We start from the raw sequence: 16,119 nt of genomic DNA on the forward strand, positions 1-16,119 counted from the left end.
TACATGCTAACATTTGTGCTCATGTATTGTATGTGCCAAGTAAAGGTATTTGCTAATATACTGCATATGCTAACATGTTGTTATACATGCTAACATCTGTGCCAATGATATATTGTAAATGCAAACATATGTAACTATAAATGCTAACATGTGTGCTAACATACTGTGTATGCTAACATTTGTGCTTGTGTATTGTAAATGCAAACACATGTTACTATAAATGCTAACATACTGTATATGCTAACATTTGTGCTTGTTACTATATGTACTAAGTAAAAGGTATTGGCTAATATACTGCAAATGCTAACATGTATGCTATGTCTTTACATTTTTGGGTAACTGGAGCCGCTCCCAGTCTGTGGAACGCTCTCCCTGACCACCTGAGGGCACCACAGACTGTGGATGCTTTTAAAAAAGGCTTAAAAACCCTTCTTTTTTTAGATATATGCATACTGGTTTTAGCTATTTTGCTGTTGTAGTTTTTATTTATTTTTTATTATATTTTAATTTTATTTTTTTAATACACTGTAGCACTTTGAGGTTGTTTACTCAATGTAAAGTGCTTTTAAAAAAAAAAAAAAATCTATTATTATTATTGTTTTTATTTTATTGTGAGAATATTTGGTTGATTATGCTTTTAACCTTTTTTGACCACTAATCGACAAAAAGTGAGGTACTACTGTACTTCATAACAAGTGGACAATGTGAGGCAAAAAATGATTTTAAAACTATTTAAGCCTCAATGATGACTTTTTGACAAACAACGAAAAGTCCGATGTGAGTCATATGAATGTAAAACGACGCATAATAGAAAATATCACAGAATACATTTGAAGTCAGCCTTCAATCACACTTTTGTACAAAAGTACAAACGTTGAACAAAAGTTAGAATAAAAGCAGGCAGAGTGGAATGTACACCTTTTAAAAAGTTTCTCAAAGTGTGTTTCGAGGCGATGAAAGTCTAGCTCTACTGTACTTACTGTAAATCTGCAACATGCTGCACTAATATAGTGCAAAATAATGCCTGGAACAAAAACAAGAAAAAGGCAGAAGATTGAATAAATAACATGAAATAAATAAATAAAATGACTCTCAGTGCCGACAGAACAGAAGAATACTAAGTAATCGAATATTCAAAGTAAAAGCACCAATAATTCAAGGCATGTAAAAGTTATGAAGGCTCTGGTGTTCCAAAGTAAAAAAAAGGTCTAGGATGAATACTAGTGTTGATGTTTAAATGTGTCACATGTCGGCGTCGCCATCGTAGGCCAAGGTCAAAGGTTTCAGCCGGTTGTTCATTTGCCGTCTTTGGGCTTTCTTGGGCTTCTTGCTGCAACACAAACAAACAAACAAACAAACAAACAAACAAACAAATAAATAAATAAACATGTCAACTTCAAAACATGCTTGGCTACAATTCTACTTATACTTCATAATTCTATTTATACTTCATAATTCTACTTGTACTTCATAATTCTACTTGTACTTCATAATTCTACTTATACTTCATAATTCTACTTGTACTTCATAATTCTACTTGTACTTCATAATTCTACTTATACTTCATAATTCTACTTGTACTTCATAATTCTACTTATACTTCATAATTCTACTTGTACTTCATAATTCTACTTGTACTTCATAATTCTACTTATACTTCATAATTCTACTTGTACTTCATAATTCTACTTATACTTCATAATTCTACTTGTACTTCATAATTCTACTTATACTTCATAATTCTACTTGTACTTCATAATTCTACTTATACTTCATAATTCTACTTGTACTTCATAATTCTACTTATACTTCATAATTCTACTTGTACTTCATAATTCTACTTATACTTCATAATGCTACTTGTACTTCATAATTCTACTTATACTTCATAATTCTACTTATACTTCATAATTCTATTTATACTTCATAATTCTACTTATACTTCATAATTCTACTTGTACTTCATAATTCTACTTATACTTCATAATTCTACTTGTACTTCATAATTCTACTTATAGTTCATAATTCTACTTGTACTTCATAATTCTACTTATACTTCATAATTCTACTTATACTTCATAATTCATTATGCTGGTAGACACATGTCAAGTATGTACACCTTGTACTACAATGTCATAGCTACATGTACTACAATGTCATAGCTACTTGTACTACAATATCATACTACTTGTACTACAATATCATACACCTTGTACTACAGTTTCATACTACTTGTACTACAATATCATAGCTACTTGTACTACAATATCATACACCTTGTACTACAATATCATACACCTTGTACTACAATATCATAGCTACTTGTACTACAATATACACCTTGTACTACAATATCATACTACTTGTACTACAATATCATAGCTACTTGTACTACAATATCATAGCTACTTGTACTACAATATCATACACCTTGTACTACAATATCCTACACCTTGTACTACAATATCAAAGCTACTTGTACTACAATAGCATACACCTTGTACTACAATATCCTACACCTTGTACTACAATATCATAGCTACTTGTACTACAATATCATACTACTTGTACTACAATATCATACACCTTGTACTACAATATCATACTACTTGTACTACAATATCATACACCTTGTACTACAATATCATAGCTACTTGTACTACAATATCATAGCTACTTGTACTACAATATCATACACCTTGTACTACAATATCATACTACTTGTACTACAATATCATACACATTGTACTACAATATCATAGCTACTTGTACTACAATATCATACACCTTGTACTACAATATCATACTACTTGTACTACAATATCATACACATTGTACTACAATATCATAGCTACTTGTACTACAATATCATACACCTTGTACTACAATATCCTACACCTTGTACTACAATATCAGAGCTACTTGTACTACAATATCATACACCTTGTACTACAATATCCTACACCTTGTACTACAATATCATAGCTACTTGTACTACAATATCATACTACTTGTACTACAATATCATACACCTTGTACTACAATATCATAGCTACTTGTACTACAATATCATACACCTTGTACTACAATATCATAGCTACTTGTACTACAATATCATACTACTTGTACTACAATATCATAGCTACTTGTACTACAATATCATAGCTACTTGTACTACAATATCATACACCTTGTACTACAATATCATACACCTTGTACTACAATATCATACTACTTGTACTTCAATATCATACTACTTGTACTACAATATCATAGCTACAGCGTATGTACTTCCACAAACTAGTAGATGAGTACCATAAAGAGCTACCTCACCTTCTACATCTTAACATCAACTGTAGGCCAGACACTGTGGTTAAGCCACTTTCTACGACGGTAAACCTCACTCCCTGAAACCTGAACAGCTACCTCACTTCCTACACCTAAACAGCAACTGTAGGCCAGACAGTGCGGCTAAGCCACTGTATACAGTATGTCGGTAAACCTCACCCTCTGACACTTCAAGAGCGACCTCACTCCAGAACACCTCAAGAGCGACCTCACTCCAGCACACCTCAAGAGCAACCTCACTCCAGGACACCTCAAGAGCGACCTCACTCCAGAACACCTGAAAATCTACCTCACTCCAGGACACCTCAAGAGCTACCTCACTCCAGAACACCTCAAGAGCGACCTCACTCCAGGACACCTGAAGGGCTACCTCACTCCAGGACACCTCAAGAGCGACCTCACTCCAGAACACCTCAAGAGCGACCTCACTCCAGGACACCTGAAGGGCTACCTCACTCCAGGACACCTGAAGGGCCACCTCACTCCAGGACACCTGAAGGGTTACCTCACTCCAGAACACCTCAAGAGTGACCTCACTCCAGGACACCTGAAGGGTTACCTCACTCCAGAACACCTCAAGAGTGACCTCACTCCAGGACACCTGAAGGGCTACCTCACTCTAGGACACCTGAAGGGCTACCTCACTCCAGGACACCTGAAGGGCTACCTCACTCCAGGACACCTCAAGAGTGACCTCACTCCAGGACACCTGAAGGGCTACCTCACTCCAGGACACCTGAAGGGCTACCTCAATCCAGGACACCTGAAGGGCTACCTCACTCCAGAACACCTCAAGAGTGACCTCACTCCAGGACACCTGAAGGGCTACCTCACTCCAGGACACCTCAAGAGTGACCTCACTCCAGGACACCTGAAGGGCTACCTCACTCCAGAACACCTCAAGAGTGACCTCACTCCAGGACACCTGAAGGGCTACCTCACTCCAGAACACCTCAAGAGTGACCTCACTCCAGGACACCTGAAGGGCTACCTCACTCTAGGACACCTGAAGGGCTACCTCACTCCAGGACACCTGAAGGGCGACCTCACTCCAGGACACCTCAAGAGTGACCTCACTCCAGGACACCTGAAGGGCTACCTCACTCCAGAACACCTCAAGAGTGACCTCACTCCAGGACACCTGAAGGGCTACCTCACTCCAGGACACCTGAAGGGCTACCTCACTCCAGGACACCTGAAGGGCTACCTCACTCCAGAACACCTCAAGAGTGACCTCACTCCAGGACACCTGAAGGGCTACCTCACTCCAGGACACCTCAAGAGCGACCTCACTCCAGGACACCTCAAGAGCGACCTCACTCCAGGACACCTGAAGGGCTACCTCACTCCAGGACACCTGAAGGGCTACCTCACTCCAGAACACCTCAAGAGTGACCTCACTCCAGGACACCTGAAGGGCTACCTCACTCCAGAACACCTCAAGAGTGACCTCACTCCAGGACACCTGAAGGGCTACCTCACTCCAGGACACCTGAAGGGCTACCTCACTCCAGGACACCTGAAGGGCTACCTCACTCCAGAACACCTCAAGAGTGACCTCACTCCAGGACACCTGAAGGGCTACCTCACTCCAGAACACCTCAAGAGTGACCTCACTCCAGGACACCTGGAGGGCTACCTCAGGCCAGCCAGTGCGGGCAGCTAAGCCACTGTGTACGACGGTTAACCTCACTCCCTGAAACCTGAAGAGCTACCTCACTTTTTACACATTAAGAGCTACTTTGAAGTGGTTGCGCTGGACATTAATGTGACAGCTCGGTGCCTAGGGCTCTGGACTGGCATGTGTATGATCCAGGTTCAAGCCCCGCGTGGAACGGAAGCAGGAGCTGGACCAGGCTGGTCAACCGGAATTCACCAACAACCATTACAATTAGTCTTATTTTACTTTTTGCGCTTGTTTTTCTGCCGTCTTCATGGACTGCCCGGTGGTTGATTTGCGAGTAAATGGGACACACAGGAAGTGTGCTTTCCACAATAAAAGCTTGATGATGGAGAACTTACCTCCAGGATGCCATGGAATGAAAGGACTACATGGGTCTGACAGGTCACAGGGTGCACGTGGTTAGGATGGAGAACAGGTGTGAAGCTAAGTGATGAGCGTTTCAATGTGAGCTGGTGGGCATGTTAGCGCTTGTTGTTGTTGTTGTTGTTGTTGTTGTTGATTGTGGACTTGGCTGAGCTGCAGAAACTCTTGTTTTTCTAGTTTCTGGCAGGCAGGACAGATGTGAGGCACCGTGCAGACGTTTAGATCCATCCAGTAAAGCCCAGCTGGGTGGGACTCGGACTTTGGCTCGCGGCAAAGACAAGAAGCAGAACGACTGAGCAGAAAATGTGGTGAAGGTGGAGAAAGGAAACAAAACATAAAATGATGATGATGATGATGAAAGTCAGACAAAACATTGAGTCCAAACGGTCAGCAAGAAGACTTGAGTAATGAGTAATAAATAATAAATAAGTAATGAGTAATAAGTCTTTGCTGGTCGTTTGGTGAAGAAAATGAAATTAAGTGAAGTAGAATGTTCTAAATGATGATGATGGTGATGACAGGTAACTTTGTCTTGTTTTTACCTTTTAAAATGTTGTAGGTCTGAATTTGTACAACAAAAAGGTGTGACATATAGTTGTTTCAGTGCCAAATAAATATCAGTCCTAATTTTAAACACACAAATGGCATTAAAACTACCGTATTTCCTTGAATAGCCGCAGGGGCGCTAATTAATTTAAAACCTCCTGTCACTCCGGCGCTTACCAGAAGCCTGCGGGATGGTTAAGCATGCGCTAATTATTTTAAAACCTCTTCTCACTCCGGCGCTTACCTTATGATGAAAAGCACATTTAATAAAAAAAAATGTTGTTATTGTCTTATCTTTAGGTATAAATGAGTCCATGCCAGCTCCTTTTGAAGAAAAGCATCGATATAGAAGTCTTCCTTATTTTTCTTCAGTTTTAAAAGTCTCTCTGTCTCGATGGAGATATTCCTTTAATTATTACCTCCTGCTTCGATTGAAAGTCCAGTTTAGAAAACTGTTTTATTTTAGATATGTAATCCTCCATGGTAAAAGTCCAAGCAAACAATGGCTGCGCACTCTTGCTGCCGGTTGTCTTCTTCTGCTGCACGGGTCTTCTGCAGTACCAGCAGTCGCAAGAACGATCACTAGCGCCCTCTACCACCAGGAGGCAGGAGTCATTTAATGACTCATATTTGACCCGGCGGAAGTGCCAAGCATGCGCTAATTATTTTGCGAAACAAGTTTGACCCGGCTGTAATTCGAGGCATGCGAATACCATATTCCCGGCGCCAATTCAAGGAAATACGGTAAATCGGGCGAAAAACCACACACAAAAATTAAAAAAAACCCTGCTAAAAGGTGATGAGACCAACGTGTTGTACGTGAAGTGAACTCATAACTCATATTATGTTTAGCATAGGGTGAATGTTTATATTCATCTTGGAGAAAGCAAACCACCAAGTTGAAGTAAATAGTGGTATTTCAGTTTGAGCACGTAATAAGATAAGGCCCCTTAGCTTGATATTCGCAGGTGGATCGGATCACTTCTCATAGGAAAGAGGCCCTAATTGGGACTTTGGAATGCAAAAGTGATAGCCCTATCCTTGAGAAGAGACTACACGTTCAGCCCAACGCCAACATTTAAAGTTAGGACTTAGCGCAGTTGTTATCCAGACACTTACACACAAACTTCTCCTTTTATGGTCAGGATTGCGCTTTGGTATGACTTGGCCGGGATTTAAACTCATGACCTACCGATCTCAGGGCGGACACTCTAACCACAAGGCCACTACAAGCGAGCGTCATTATACGGGACTGCAGTGCCAGGAGGAGGTCAAGTCCAAAAAAACGAGGCAAAGTAAATATACTTTATATATTGGGTGTGTATATATTAAGGTTGTACAGTATACTGGTATTGGTATAGTACCGCGATACTAATGAATCATACTCCGTACTATACCGCCTCTAAAAAGGTCTGGTCCGGTACACAGAAGTGTAGATAGAACATGTTAAAACAGAAAATAAGCAGATATTAACAGTAAATAAACAAATAGATTAATAATCATTTTTTACAGTTTGTCCCTCATAATGTGTACAAAATAAAAGGTGTATAAATGACACAATATGTTACTGCATACGTCAGCAGACTAATTAGGAGTCTTTGTTTGTTTACTTACTACTAAAAGACAAGTTGTCTAGTATGTTCACTATTTTATTTAAGGACAAACTTGCAATAAGAAACATGTGTTTCATGCAGCTGAGCAAAAAGGGACAAGCGGTAGAAAATGGATGGATGGATGTTTAATGTACCCTAAGATTTTTTTGTTAAAGTAAAGCCAATAATGCAATTGTTTGTGGTCCCCTTTATTTAGAAAAGTATCGAAAAGTATTGAAATACATTGGTATCGGGACAACACTAGTGTGAGTAATGTAATGTAATATAATATAATATAATATAATATAATATAATATATATTACTTCAACAGTTAATGTAAATATACATCAAATTGTATATATATTCACTTTAATACAATGAGCAAATCTGACCACAAGATGGTGCTGTTATGTTTGAGTCATTGTTTGTAAACACAGCACCATCTTGTGGTCAAATTTCCTCATTTCAGGTATCCTGCATATTAGGAGTAGTGCCTTTGATTTACAAGTAGAGAAGCATAACGTTATTTATTAATCTCTTACTCAAACGACGCCTATTAATGTGTTAGGTACACAATATATACTTTTTATTTACTTGTTTGCTGTCTCCAATATTGTTCTATGCATATTTTGTACATGCTGTACATGAGACTTTAAACTGTTTTTAACTTTTAACTTTTTTAACTGTTTTTAACTGCTTTTTATCTAACAAAATTGTTCTTAGGGTAATTTTGTATTTGCTTTTTAATGTGTATTTTACTTCTGTTTTAAATTTTATTTTTTAGTCTGTCCCTTGCCTTTATTTCTTTGTGGTGTACAGCCCTTTGTTTTTCAACTGTGGTTGTTTTTAAAGGGCTTTATAAATAAAGTTGGTATGGTATGGTATGGTATGCTCATTGCTACGTAGCCAGGCTAACTTTGCTAGCATAATGCTGTTAGATTACAACGGCATTTGTTTTCATGTTTTTTGTTTGACGAAATCCACGGTAAATCGTTAGAGACCTTTTTTGCCGTGTAGCTACTGAGCGAAACTGTTTAGCTCAGCTTTAGCATGAAGTGGTTTCATGAGATGCGGTACCCATTTTAGTTGAAAATTACACCGTTTTTCAGAGCGAAGGTAGTTTTTTTTTTTAATAAGTGTGTGTGGAAGCTGTGTGGAGGCCATAAACAAAGAAATCGACTACATCTCGGATAATTGAGGGAAGAGAGTCATTTAGAATCAGGTATGGCGAGGGAACGCGGTTTTCACTTCGCTAATTGTGTATTTGCTTTGCTGCGAGAAAACAACCTAATTAGAGGAGTCGTGTAATTAGTCGGCGGTGTGATGATTACCATGCTAAGTAGGTCATGGAGATGATGAAGACGAGCAGCACAAACACTCCTGCTGCTACTCCGTACACCCACGTCTTCAACTTGCCATCTGCAAACACAATACAACACATGTTTACTGTTCTTGCACCTTCTCAACAGAAGGGGGCAGCAGAGCTCCGTGGTAAGGACGATTTCCTTTACAATTGCTGACCATTTGTGCCTGATGGAACCAGATCTTTTACATATATCCATATGTGTTACTTCTTTTCTAACTCCTATAGTCATATTTTCATCAGCTAATGTCTCGTCTGGTACAAAGTGCTTGCATTCGAGTCAGAGCGTTGAAAATTCTCTCTCTGTTGAGACTCCCATAACATTCCTGAGATAAGGGCACAAAGCGGTGCTGGGCTGGGAGACAGGAGGTGAGGAGGGGGAAGAAGACAGCACTTCCGTGGGTTTGAGGGGAGACCGATCTAGACTGGGCGAGGGAACGCTTGTGTACTGGATCGAGTCTCACGTTTGTCTTCAAAGCTTTGACAATAAACAACAAAATACCAACTACTGCCTGGTGATCAATTTAACTCCAGCTTATGTGTCATTCAAAGAATCTGGGAGAGACTAGCAATTTGAATTCCCCATTGGAGGGAGAGCTGGTCAGAACGCAACATGCCTCAGACTGGAAGCCAGTGCCTCAGACTGGAAGTCTCTGCAGAGAGTGGTGAGGACGGCGGAAAAGATCATCAGGACTCTACCCAGGAGATCGCAAAAAAGCTGCTGCCTGACCAGGGCTCAGAAAATCTGCAGAGGGCACAAAGCGGTGCTGGGCTGGGAGACAGGAGGTGAGGAGGGGGAAGGGGAGGAGGGGAAAGAAGACAGCACTTCCGTGGATTTGAGGGGAGACCGATCTAGACTGGGCGAGGGAACGCTTGTGTACTGGATTGAGTCTCACGTTTGTCTTCAAAGCTTTGACAATAAACAACAAAATACCAACTACTGCCTGGTGATCAATTTAACTCCAGCTTATGTGTCATTCAAAGAATCTGGGAGAGACTAGCAATTTGAATTCCCCATTGGAGGGAGAGCTGGTCAGAACGCAACATGCCTCAGACTGGAAGCCAGTGCCTCAGACTGGAAGTCTCTGCAGAGAGTGGTGAGGACGGCGGAAAAGATCATCAGGACTCTATCCAGGAGATCGCAAAAAAGCCGCTGCCTGACCAGGGCTCAGAAAATCTGCAGAGGGCACAAAGCGGTGCTGGGCTGGGAGACAGGAGGTGAGGAGGGGGAAGGGGAGGAGGGGGAAGAAGACAGCACTTCCGTGGGTTTGAGGGGAGACCGATCTAGACTGGGCGAGGGAACGCTTGTGTACTGGATTGAGTCTCACGTTTGTCTTCAAAACTTTGACAATAAACAACAAAATACCAACTACTGCCTGGTGATCAATTTAACTCCAGCTTATGTGTCATTCAAAGAATCTGGGAGAGACTAGCAATTTGAATTCCCCATTGGAGGAAGAGCTGGTCAGAACGCAACATGCCTCAGACTGGAAGCCAGTGCCTCAGACTGGAAGTCTCTGCAGAGAGTGGTGAGGACAGCGGAAAAGATCATCAGGACTCTATCCAGAAGATCGCAAAAAAGCCGCTGCCTGACCAGGGCTCAGAAAATCTGCAGAGACTCCTCCCACCCCCACCAAGGACTGTTTTCACTGTTGGACTCTAGAAAGAGGTTCCGCAGCCTCCGTAGCAGAACCTCCAGGTTCTGTAACAGCTTCTTCCCTCAGGCCGCGAGACTCTTGAACGCATCATAATAATCCCCTCAATTCCCCCACAAAAATGGATTAACTGGCTGGAATATAAAGACAATAACATACATCCATAAACCTAGATGCATATTGTCAGAATAATATCTAAGTTATCACAAAACTTTGTGTTACATTGAGTTCAGCGCGCCCTGCGAGAGGACAAAAGCTGTCTTTGATCCTACCAATCAAAAGGCTTGTAAAACTCCACTGTGTACGGTGGGAAGCGACATGAATGCGTCGGTTTCTTTGATCTATTGTAATCCACAGGAAGATTTTGTCTTTACCCGAGATCTACAAAGCGGAGAGGAGGCAGGGCCTGACCTCCCTCCAGGCACCTTTTCTTTGAACTGTTTTGTAACCAAAGGCAGCGGCTGTTTACGACCCCCTCCCTTTAGAAACGGCTGTTGCCATGTAATCAGGGAAAGTCCAAATAAAAGAGGCATACAATCTTTCGTCGGAGCGTGGTGGAACACTGTGCAAGGGTACAGGTGTACGCGCTCTCCTCATTGAGCCAAATTTAATTCTGTCTGTTTAATTCCTTGCTTCTTGTCTTGTTTAATAGATGTCATCAGTGTTGGAACCTGACACATATGCAAAAGTGCAATATATTTATCTGTACAGTAATCTACTTATTTATATCTGCACCTTATTGCTCTTTTATCCTGCACTACCATGCGCTAATGCAACAAAATGTCATTCTTATCTGTACTGTAAAGTTCAAATTTGAATGACAAAAACAGGAAGTCTCAGTCTATTTCATTGGCAATATTGTGTTTCTTGATGTGTCTCCCGTGTTTACCTGGACCGAAGGGCTGCAGAAACCAGGTGCGTCCCACTCTGCCAGGCGGGCTGACCGCCGGCTGGGTGGGGTTGAAGGCTCGGATGGTTTTAACGTCTGCTTTGTTGTCGTCGGCGCTGGGAATCTCCAGCACTGGGATGAGGGTGCACTGGTCCAGTAGGCCGTCGGACGTCATGACTTCCGTGTAGCCTTCGTCACAGCCACACACTCCCGCCTGACACAAACAGGAAGTCCGTCACACGAACCAGAACTAAATAAATGGTAAATGGGTTATACATGTATAGCGCTTTTCTACCTTCAAGGTACTCAAAGCACTTTGACACTATTTCCACATTCACCCATTCACACACACATTCACACACTGATGGCGGGAGCTGCCATGCAAGGCCCTAACCACCACCCATCAGGAGCAAGGGTGAAGTGTCTTGCTCAAGGACACAATGGACGTGACGAGGTTGGTAGAAGGTGGGGATTGAACCAGAAACCCTCAGGTTGCTGGAACGGCCACTCACCCAAAGGCGCCATACCGTCCCCACACCGTTCCCACATCGCCCTACAGCTTGACTTTGTCACCTTTTCTCACAAGCCCTGGCGTAGTCAACAATTAGGCCATGTCTACACTAAGCCGGGTAACCCCTTAAACAAATAATTATTTAACCTAAGCCTCGTGTCAGCCACACTAAGTCACCGTTGTAGGTTCCCCTCCTCGGACAATTGTTTACACGGGTAAGTGCGCCGTGTATTTCTTGAATCTCCGGCTCTTAGCTTTGTATGGACTCATTGATCGTTTACCAACGGAGTTCGGAGAGGAAGTGACGGCAGAAAGACCGGGCCCCCCACACAGGAAGTGACGTCAGAAAGCACAGCCAGCTTCATAACAACCCGTTCGGTAACTCGGCAGCAACCACTAGAAAGATGGAGGCGAATCATCCAGACATGCCAGTTTTTGTCCTTCTACATGTACAGACGCTTTTGGAAATCACACCGGCGCAGCTGCAATCAATCAGCACTCAACACACCTGTCGCTGAGGAGTTCCCTGTGCTTCTTAAGCCAGAGCAAACCTGCGTTCCGGGCCAGAACGTAGCTACCTGTTCCCGTACAGTAAGCCGACACGTATAGCTCTCTCTGTGTTTTTCGTCCTCCATGTTCATTTGCATCGTGTTCCTGTGTCGTTCCAGCATCATTCCTTCGTTCCCTGGTTACGAGCTGTGTGGCTCGTCTCCCCGTATCCCCTCTGGTTCCCTGGTTACCATGAATTGATTAACGTGGACCCCGACTTAAACAAGTTGAAAAAATTATTCGGGTGCTACCATTTAGTGGTCAATTGTACGGAATGTGTACTGTACTGTGCAATCTAATAATAAAAGTTTCAATCAATCAAAAAAAACCTTGGCTGCCCTTTTGGATCTCGACCTCCCGCCTGGACACGGACTTTTGACGCCTCGCTCTTGCCCCTGACCTCCTGCCTGTCCCTGGATCTAAGAGCTTGCCTTTCCCCTCTTGGACTTCCGCACCTCGCTCAACACTCCCGGTAACACTCGACATATAATCACTACACATAGTCGCACACATTCACATTTTGGGTTAGTTTCACACTTCATAATATTGTATATAAATAAGTAGACCTAAACGTCGTCACTGCATCTGTGCCGTCTACTTCGCAACAATCAATACCTTAAGACAGGCCTGGGCAATTATTTTGACTCGGGGGGCCAAATTTAGAGAAAAAAATGTGTCTGGGGGCCCGTATATCTATTTTTAGGAACACTAATACAAAACCTCACAATAATGTCTGATTGAAAGCTAAAAATGTTATGACAGACCGCTTTAAAAACGGAATTTTTTTAACTGAATGAGACACCCAGAATGTACATGAAAATAAAGAATGTGGGATTTACAAAATTAACTATGAAGGATAAAACACTGAATATTGACAACATATGAACGTCACACCCCCTCTCCATCCACATATTTTACAATCAAGCGAAACCCAACAAAAACGCAACAAACAGCAAAATATGAACGCCAAGGGTAAAAATAAAAACCCACCTACAATCTGATATAATATCACTTTTCTTGCAGAACTTTGTTGTAAAAATCTCCTTCCGCGTCTGTCCCTGACACCCGCATTTCAGGCTGACACTCGGTGGAAACGCTCCCCACCCACAGTGATTGGTCCCTCGTCTGAGCTGCTGTGACTTAGACCAGTGGTCCCCAACCTTTTTGTAGCTTGAAAATGTGTCAAAAAAAATGTGTCAAAAAAATGTGTCAAAAAAAAAAAAAAAAATATATATATATATATTTTTTTTACATAAATAAATACAATCATGTGTGCTTACGGACGGTATCCCTGCAGACTGTATTGATATATAATGTATATATTGTGTTTTTTATGTTGATTTCATTAAAAAAAAAAAAAAAAAAAAAAAAAAAAAATTTTTTTTTTTTTTAAATTTCTTGTGCGGCCCGGTACCAATCGGTGGTTGGGGACCACTGACTTAGACGACCATAGTAACTAATTAGATGACCATAGTAACTAGTATATCATCCAAAAGCGCAGATTCCAACCATTGAAATACTTTGTATACCGTATTTCCTTGAATTGGCGCAGGGAATATAGTATTCGCACGTCTAGAATTACTGCCGGGTCAAAGTCGTTTCTCAAAATAATTAACGCATGCTTGGCCTTATCGCCGGTTTATTATTGAAGCTGGATCAAATTCGTTTCGCAAAATATTAATTTTATTATCGCATGTCTATAATTTTCGCCGGGTCAAACTCGTTTCGCAAAATATTTAGCATATGGCTAGAACTTCCACCGGGTCAAATTCGGTACGTCACGAGTGACGCATCTGTCCTCATTTTCAAAATGGAGGAAGCGGCTTTCAGTAGTTTACAATCGCACAAAGGAAAAAAGATAAAGAGCTTTTCAGTAGGATTTAAGGTCCAAGCTATTGAATACCGGTACAGTATGCTAAAGAGAACAGTAAGCAGCTATGTTTTATTAATATACCGTAGCTGCGTGTGTGAAATACTGTATAAGTCATTAAATGACTCCCGCCTCCTGGTGGTAGAGGGCGCTGCCGCGCTAGTGATCCTTCTTGCGACTTCCGGTACTGCAGAAGAAGTGAACACACGCAGCAAGAGATTTTTTTTCAGATGGAGGATTGCATACCAGTATCTAAAATAAAACAGTTTTCTAAACTGGACTTTCAATGGAAGCAGGAGGTAATAATTAAAGGAATATCTCCATCGAAACAGAGACTTTTAAAACTGAAGAAAGAAAATAAGGAAGACTTCTATAAACAAGTTATCGATGCTTTTGGTCAGAAGGAGCTGCAAATGGACTCCATTTATAAGTACAGGTAAGACCATAACAACGTTTTTTTAATTAAATGTGCTTTTCATGATGGTATGCTTACATCACACTCAAAGCGCACGCCTAAATTTTATGGATTCCTTTTGGTAAACGCCGGAGTGAGAAGAGGTTTTAAAATAATTACCGCATGCACGGCCATCCCGCCGGTTTCCGGTAAACGCAGGAGTGACAGGAGGTTTTAAATTAATTAACGCCCCTGCGGCCATTCAAGGAAATACGGTAGTTCAAAACTTTCGGTAATTTGAAAACATCACTGCACATCCTAATGACAGTTTCGATCTTAAAGATCTAAAAAAAATAATTAGGTAAATGTCCGGCGGGCCAGATTGAAAAGCTTAATGGGCCTTAATTTGCCCAGGTCTGCCTTAAGAGAAGGAAACGGGCAATTGCAGCTATTTGGGATACAACACATTTCAGACAGCAACATAGCAATGTTGAGCGATCGTTTTGGATAAGGCCTGGAAGAACGGCAGCCCGGTGGGATATGTTTGTCACCGAGTGTGTTGGGCCGGAGGAACGGCAAGAGAACTTTCCAATGTCCAGGTCAGCTGTGATTCTACTTAGTGAAAAACTTTGTCCGTTTGTCGAAGGAGAGACAACGACAATGCGGGCTCCCGTGGACAGGGGGAGACTACGAAAAATAGCGAATGCATTTGGACTGGCAAAGCAGACTATCAGTTATTGGGGTCTTAAACGGTGGCATTGTTGTGTGTGGACACGGATAAGGTTATGCTAGGTTCACACCAACGGCGCTTTGACGGCGCTTTAAAGCGGCATGCAAAGCGGCGTTAAAGCGTAACAAAGCGTGATTAAAGCGTGAGGGTCGTAATGGATGGTGGGAAAGCTTGTAGTGAAGCGGGACATGCGGCAAGTTCGCCAAAAATTTTTAAACGGTTTAAAAAAATTCGGCGCTCTGTCAAGAATGGAATAAAGCGCCGAGAGCGTATCAAAGCGTGACAAAGCGTCTTCCTTAATAATAAAGAGAATATGTTACGTTTAAAAGAAATGCCTTTTATTATTGTCAACTAGCATAAGAAATGAAAGATAGATATTTATTAAGATGACAAAGAAATAAAAGAAATGAAGATATAAAACATAATATAACGGAAAAAAAAGAGGAATTGAAAAAATAAATGAATATAAAAAATGTGTGGAAAACAGTATACTGAGTTTTTCACTTTTTTTTTAACTTATTTGTTTATCATATTTCTCTTTTTTATTACATTATGTGTTTTATCTTGTATATAATAAAACAAAAAGAGAAATCAAATAAATAGATAAATCTAAAAAATGTGGGG

At 41.2% G+C, this 16,119-nt stretch overlaps 1 protein-coding gene across 1 annotated transcript in view; it reads right to left on the reverse strand.

Moving 5' to 3' along the window:
* Positions 1–579: 579 nt before the first annotated feature.
* Positions 580–16,119, reverse strand: part of thsd7aa (thrombospondin, type I, domain containing 7Aa) — a 256,727-nt gene continuing 241,187 nt past the window's right edge. The window contains exons 27-29 of the mRNA XM_062029375.1: positions 11,442–11,655; positions 8,866–8,953; positions 580–1,330 (exon numbers count right to left, since the gene is read on the reverse strand). Coding sequence (XP_061885359.1) covers positions 1,243–1,330; positions 8,866–8,953; positions 11,442–11,655 — 390 coding nt within the window. The 3' untranslated portion in view covers positions 580–1,242. The remainder of the gene's footprint in view (positions 1,331–8,865; positions 8,954–11,441; positions 11,656–16,119) is intronic.

The sequence above is a fragment of the Entelurus aequoreus genome, linkage group LG20 (assembly GCF_033978785.1).
Source record: "Entelurus aequoreus isolate RoL-2023_Sb linkage group LG20, RoL_Eaeq_v1.1, whole genome shotgun sequence".
Taxonomy (NCBI): Eukaryota; Metazoa; Chordata; class Actinopteri; order Syngnathiformes; family Syngnathidae; genus Entelurus; species Entelurus aequoreus.